This window comes from Mizuhopecten yessoensis, unplaced genomic scaffold (assembly GCF_002113885.1).
Source record: "Mizuhopecten yessoensis strain PY_sf001 unplaced genomic scaffold, ASM211388v2 scaffold6719, whole genome shotgun sequence".
In the NCBI taxonomy this organism is placed as follows: domain Eukaryota; kingdom Metazoa; phylum Mollusca; class Bivalvia; order Pectinida; family Pectinidae; genus Mizuhopecten; species Mizuhopecten yessoensis.
The window spans coordinates 577,937-585,379 of record NW_018406690.1 but is presented as its reverse complement, the minus strand read 5'-3'; the positions used below and the strand labels follow the sequence as shown (position 1 = coordinate 585,379).

The following is a 7,443-nucleotide window of genomic DNA, read 5'->3' as shown; positions in this document are numbered from 1 at the left end:
GGATCCTTAGAAGTGACTAGGGTACGGACCCCGGAACGTTACAGTTCCTCCTATGAAGTAAGTAAAACGATGCTGTTTAAAAAGTATTTATATTATAAATGTATATATATACTGTTTTGAATATGTAAACTTAAGGATTTATTGACGATCACAAGTTCAATACTGAAGGTAGCACTAGACTCTACTGGCAGCAGGATAACCTTTCTTTGTCATGTTACACACCGTGTGCTTGATCTGAAGGTCACAAATAGCAGGCTAATAGTTGTTTTAAAAGGTTTTTTTGATAGAAATGATGGCATAGTCAAAGTCTGCATACATTTTAACCATAATGTTTGATATACTCTTCTTTAATATTGCACAGAGTTGTTACAATCTTGATACAATAGTTCATACCATTAACTTAACTTATCCGGGAGAACACGGTAATGATAATTGTAATTATTGTAATACTCAGTGACTATTGACAAATTAGTAGTATACATATCATGTTATTTTCAGTGGAGGCATCTGCGATTTACTCGACGGGATTGGGCGGGCATTTTGTTTACGGACGAGTTGCGAGTCCACCTGGATAGTAGTGACAGCCGTTCCAGAGTGTATCGTCGCGTTGGAGAACGTTTCCGTGACGCGTGTGTGATACAACGACGTTCTTTCGGCGGACGCAGCGTTATGATTTGGGGAGGTTTCACAGCCAACGGGAGAACGCCTCTGGTGGTTGTTAACGGGAATTTGAACGCGCTACGTTACCGTGACGAGCTCATCCGGACCCACGTCGTTCCATTCGTGCAAGGGCAGCAACCTCACATTACGCTACAGCAGGACAACGTCAGGCCACACACAGCTCGTGTCGCTATGGACTTTCTGGCCCAGCAGAACGTTGACGTGTTGTCCTGGCTTGCTGTATCCCCCGATCTGTCGCCCATTGACCACGTCTGGGATGAAATGAAGCGCAGATTTCGGGCATTACCTAATCAACCGGTGACGTTGGATTATTTGGCTGCAGCGCTGGTACAGATCTGGAATGCCATCCCACAAGCATTCTTGAAACGTCTGATAGGCTCCATGCCTCGACGTTGTCAGGCTTGCATTCAGGCAAACGGTGGACATACGAGGTATTAACTTTGTGAACACAGTATTAACCCCTGTGTGTTTACGTCACTCCTGAGCGGAACTTATTTATTCCATAACGAGGAAAATGGAATGCAACTGTTAATAAATAACAAATAAATTGTCCCTGAAACCTTGTTGTTCTACGTCATACACATTTATTTTTATAACACATTTTAGGCGTGCACAGTTTCTTTTTCGCTAGTATATATTCAACATCATAAAAATCAGTCATCGTCAGCGCTTCAGACGAGGTGGCTGAGTGGTTAAGGCGATGGACTGCTAAACCATTGGGGTCTCCCCGCGTTGGTTCGAATCACATCCTCGTCGTTAACTGCTTTTTTTTGCTTTTTATTTTTTACAATTTATATTGCTAATGAGACTGATGACGCACAGATAAAGGCCAAATTAAGCAAAATATTCAACAGTGGAGTAATGTCACATCACGGAACACACCAGAAGGCTATAATCTGAGGTCTAACCCCCAGGTCAGTATCGTGAGAAACAAAAAGGCAATCCGACATTTTTATAGTGATTTTTACCCCAATCAGAAGGCATTATTCCACCGATATATGGTCATTGGGGTACGATATATGATCATTGGGTGTGGCATTTTTACCGAAAATTGATATAAACCACTGAAACATGTAAAATTACTCTGAACACCTTAGTTTAGGTCGAAATATAGCTGTAACAAATTCTCAGGTCCCTGTGGTATAAAATTCTGATAATTTATCTAACCGAAGCGGGAATACAACGCATGTTTCTATATTTAGCAGCTCGTCATTGGCGGATACTTTTTAAACGCAATGGTTACAATTTGTAAGCCTGGTAATGTGGTGCAGCATTTGTTGATGCCTAAAAAGAGGCATCAGCTCAAATATACACAACACTACTCACCTGCTATAGAGATTCATCATTACTTTTCTATTGTTTCAATTCGAAACATATTTTCTTTGAACGTAGGCTTTTCATTTCAACGATTATTGTTTGACATGATATAATTACTAAATTAAACCCTATAATTTATGATATTAAATATTAAAATAGCCGGTAATTTACCAGCATTTGTGGAGAACTCGAAACATGAACGTGCAGTGTTCTATCGAATGCTTTATGTTATCAATTATGATGTCAACATAGATATCAACCCGTCAATATATCTTTTGTAGTTTTTATTCATAATATTTTTCTTTTCATTTTTTTTTTTTACCATTTGACAACAAATTCTAGGAATGACAATATGAAAACAATGATTATGTATATTATGAAATCTTAGTACATTGATACAATGGATACAGCGCGTGTAAAGTGCGCGCTTCAGATAAAATCTGGACTTCAATATCCGAGGGCAATATTGACGTAGAAAAGTTTTATTTATCTTATTTAACTTGTTTTTTTTATTTAGAAGCATTTCCTGTGGACAATGGATGGACCAGACTCGTCGTATTCCTGTTTGCTGATCCACATCTGTTGGAAGGTGGACAGAGAAGCCAAGATGGAGCCACCGATCCAGACGGAGTATTTCCTTTCTGGTGGAGCAATGATTTTGATTTTCATACTACTTGGAGCCAGGGCGGTGATTTCCTTCTGCATACGGTCAGCGATACCAGGGTACATGGTGGTCCCACCGGACAGAACTGTGTTTGCGTACAAGTCTTTACGAATGTCAACATCACATTTCATGATGCTGTTGTATGTCGTTTCGTGAACACCAGCCGATTCCATTCCCAAAAATGATGGCTGGAACAGAGCCTCGGGGCACCTGAACCTCTCGTTGCCAATGGTGATGACCTGGCCGTCGGGAAGTTCGTAGCTCTTCTCCAGAGATGAGGAGGAAGCTGCTGTGGACATTTCCTGTTCAAAGTCAAGGGCGACATATGCCAACTTCTCCTTAATGTCTCTGACGATTTCTCTCTCGGCGGTGGTTGTGAATGAGTAACCACGCTCTGTGAGGATTTTCATGAGGTAGTCTGTGAGATCTCGTCCTGCGAGATCTAACCTAAGAATGGCGTGAGGTAGGGCGTAACCCTCATAGATGGGTACACAATGGGTCACACCATCCCCAGAGTCCAACACAATACCGGTAGTACGACCTGAGGCGTACAGGGACAACACAGCCTGGATGGCTACATACATGGCGGGGGAGTTGAAGGTCTCGAACATGATCTGTGTCATCTTCTCCCTGTTGGCTTTGGGGTTGAGGGGGGCCTCTGTCAGGAGGACAGGGTGTTCCTCAGGAGCCACACGGAGCTCGTTGTAGAAAGTGTGATGCCAGATTTTTTCCATATCGTCCCAGTTTGTGACAATGCCGTGTTCGATGGGGTACTTGAGGGTGAGAATACCTCTCTTGCTTTGTGCCTCATCACCGACATAGCTGTCCTTCTGTCCCATACCAACCATCACTCCCTGTAATAGCAAAAACGGAGAGTTTAATTTTCAGAGTTTTACTCGGATACAAATTGAGACCCATGGATACAGTATGATTAACAATTGAAAATTTGGGTAATTGTTAGGACCGATTTAAAGGTTTTTTTTTGTATACTATTTGCTATGATTAGCATTTGCTTATTGTCCATGAAAATGCTTCTTAGACTTGGAGAATTATGCAGTGATAAAAGAATCTTATAGATAATTGGCGTTTTTTTCTCTATTTAATGTGTGTGAACAGTGTGGATAGTTCGCAGTTAGACACTTAGTGTATGATTTGTCGCACTCTTGCAACTTCCCAGTGTTATACGTCTCTTGTTACTCTAAAACCATGTAATCACCTGTACTTACAACTGATTACCGCGGATTACCTAAGACCGTCGTCCGTTTCACTTTCAACTTTTACAATTAACTAACACATGCACAAATGAGCGATTTCGTGGAATCAGATTACCGAATTTACTTTCGGGGGTATTATATGCGGTCATTATATACCTTTCACCTTTCTGCCTCACATTGTAATAACCGATATTTGGCATGAGTTTACGGCGCGAGACAGGCTAGGTCTTAACGTCAGACCTCCAAATATGGTAATAAAAAATCAAATAATCTATACCTGTCCTGATTTTAATCAACAGACATGTCTATTGAAGAAAACATGTTATTTCACACATATTTTCTCACATCTATGTTTTGGAATGAAACTTAAATACTAATAATAATTTAGAAAACTCAATTATTAGAACACATTGAATATATCATTTTGCTAACGAACATTACACGCTCAAATCATATAAGTCACTTTCCAAGCAAAAATTGTAAAACTATCGACGAAAATGAGGAATTGAATTTGTCGAGCTAAACAAGTCTTTTTATTTTATGCAACGAAAAGAAAAATATTCCCACAAGTAAGGCTAGACTGATAAAAAGTTAAATCATATATTTTTTTCTTTCCTGTCACCATACCTGATGTCTTGGTCTCCCAACAATGGAGGGAAAAACAGCACGTGGGGCGTCATCCCCTGCGAATCCAGCCTTACACATCCCAGAACCATTGTCGATGACAAGAGCTGCTACGTCGTCGTCGGCCATTATGAATTGTTATTTGGAGATTTACCACGTCTTTGACCGTCCTGAGAAACTAAATCAGAATCACTGACACTTATGGAGCTTTGTCTCCAATTTATAGCTGTATTCACTCTGTAATCCTACTCAATTCGAAGATAACCTTATATGGTCATGTCTTCTGCAGAGCCAATCAAAAGTCCGACATAGACTGAACGTCCAAATTCAATGAAACACGTGATCATATTTAGAACGGAGACACATTTTGACGATTACTTATATGGGCTTGTTTAACATAAATGTATACACATATATCGGAGAACTAAATATGTACGTAGTGTCACAGGTGTGTACGTATTTGCGCATGCCCACCTTTTCTATAATCTTTACGTGTTACCTGAACTCCTACCTAGTGTAAGAGAAGTCAGTGACACAGCGCATTTTGTTTATCATTTAGGTGTTGTCCTTAATCATCAATACGCGTTTGAGTAAACCGCAGGGGTAGGATGTTTGCTCAAATATTTAACATACTTGATGGTAATTATTTACTGTTTTAAACTAGGTGCGCAATGACATGCGATAACACACCTTTCCGTGTATTGCTCACACCAGGTGGCCAGTACATAGTATACTATTGTAATAAATGGACATATGTTATAAAGTACACTTAAAATTGTGTATATTCTCTTCCTGGTTTAAACATTTATTCATTGAATTTCTTGTATTTTAATGGACAAAACATCATGATATATTCAACAGGATTCTTATAAAATGTATCGAGAGTATCTGGTGTATACGCTAATGGCAGTTTGAATAATAGATATGGCTGATGCATGCTATAACAGACGAGGTGGCCGAGTGGTTAAGGCGATGGACTGCTAATCCATTGGGGTCTCCCCGCGTGGGTTCGAATCCCATCCTCGTCGGTATTCATTTTAAATTAATTGTTTTAATTGTTTAACTCTCGATTCTATTAAACCAATCTCAGCTGTAGTGTTCTTGGATAGCGAAAGAGAAATTTATCCCGAATTAACAGGGCTTTTGTGCTTAATACTTTAAAGTTAAAAATATGTTGTTATAACGTAAAGAACTCTCTGACAAGAAGACTACGTTCCTGGAAAAGCCAATAGTTTTGACGTCTCGGGCATTTTTTTTTAATAATAATAAAAGAAATATAACATCGGTAGCCGTGATCTCAAATACGCACAGTGTCACTCAATCCCAAAGTGACGAAAATATAGTGTTATAGTGTCTTATAGGGCGCAGATGACTGGATAGCATAGGCAAATATATACAAAATTAACAGGAAACCGAGGTCCGTTGCAATGTAAGTATAACAACGATATTTTTCAAAATATTTTGTTAACAAAAGTACCCTATTAGTTTTGATTCAATTTTCATTTACTGAGAAATATCAAAACTATTCTTTATATTCTTTCAATATCAGAAGGTCGTACATATGCCTAAGCGTTGCTTATAAACGCCCAAAAAACCCAGTCAATAAGTCATCTGGATTTCATAGGCTAATATAAAAAGACTTCCCAGAAAACCAAGAATGTTATGGAAGTGATTTTCAATATTTTGAAAACAATATATCTAAGTATTTTATTTGTTAGTTGTTGCAGTTTGGTATTACTGGCATTCATCATTACTATTCTCTCAATATCAGAATGTCGTACCGTATTGTTCCTTATAAAAGCAAATACAATCAATCGTATAGGTGCTACACAGCTAAACACACATACGGTTTTAACCCAAACCCATCCCCAATACTCTAGGGTTTACGATCACTTTCGTTCTCTGGAATATGTCATAGCAAAATTGAAGGCACGAAGAAAGCGGGTTGATTGGTCTCAGGTGGAAAAACCTGATCAATCGCTAGGCTGATACATGTCCTTTGAAGACTACAGGGGAGCGACCGCAAGAATATTTTGATAAAACAAGATGGCGCACAATGAGCCTTCAGTTTATCTATGACATATTCCAGGGGTACATAGAGCGAAAGTGAGCGACACTCTGTATCGATGATGGAGTATCGATGATGACCCAAACCGTTTGCATGTGTTAATCGACATGACCTGAAGTTGCGTAAGAAGTTTAGAAAATGGAGTTTGTGGTTTAATTAATGTTGTTTACCAATATGTTAATCAAGACGACAGAATCAGCTTCCGACATTTTCAGACATATATCTAACGATGTAAGAAAAAACAGTATAAGCCCCAACTATCGTAATCGTTCCTCCTGTTTTAAAATACATGTAAGTAAATCTACAATTGCTATTATCGACAAGTACGAAGGGATGATACGAATGAGGTAAATTAGATCTTCACACAAACATATTATGTGCAGTGTTTTAGTTGATATTTTATGATTGTATTATTGAAACGAACCTTAAATAATTACTTTAATTTTGATAATGGTATTGCAATCTTACATTTAGATTATGAATTACGTCCTTACGTTTAAGCTATTTTTATTACAATTTTCCATTTAGAAAATATATTACAGTCATGCATTACCTAACGAGATGTTAATAGAGATTAACGGATTGTATGAACAAGGGTACGGCTGTCGGCTCATATTTGGTTGAATCTGAATGCTATATATAAGAATTTCATTCCAAAAACAATATAGATGAATAGTCACAATTTCTACTTCTGTACCTTTTTAATGATAAAAATGCACTAATGTAACGGTTCCTGACTTGGAGCATGTATATTTTATAGTTTAAGTGTCATCAGGGTGTTTATGTGCTTAATTAATGAATATGATAAATTGCCATATTCAATACAATATTAGCAGATTACGATAGTTTTCTTTTCTTTTTGAAAAGGGGGGGGG

General features: G+C 38.3%; 1 protein-coding gene and 2 non-coding genes across 5 annotated transcripts in view; 2 read left to right on the top strand and 1 right to left on the bottom strand.

The window, feature by feature from the left end:
* The first annotated feature begins 1,355 nt into the window (after nt 1–1,355).
* On the top strand, nt 1,356–1,437 carry Trnas-gcu. Its single transcript has one exon. It is a non-coding gene; the product is annotated as a tRNA-Ser (tRNA).
* Nucleotides 1,438–2,501: 1,064 nt separating this feature from the next.
* LOC110452510 (actin-2-like) overlaps nt 2,502–7,443 on the bottom strand; it is a 10,238-nt gene continuing 5,296 nt past the window's right edge. Inside the window, exons 1-2 of one of the 3 annotated variants that reach the window (XM_021501081.1) lie at nt 4,504–4,707; nt 2,502–3,516 (exon numbers count right to left, since the gene is read on the bottom strand). In XM_021501081.1, the coding sequence (XP_021356756.1) occupies nt 2,512–3,516; nt 4,504–4,629 (1,131 nt within the window). In that variant the 5' untranslated portion in view covers nt 4,630–4,707 and the 3' untranslated portion in view covers nt 2,502–2,511. Of the gene's footprint in view, nt 3,517–4,503; nt 4,708–7,443 lie in introns of those variants that run through there. The other 2 variants (XM_021501083.1, XM_021501082.1) reach the window with 2 other exon arrangements.
* Nucleotides 5,447–5,528, top strand: Trnas-gcu. The gene has a single exon. It is a non-coding gene; the product is annotated as a tRNA-Ser (tRNA).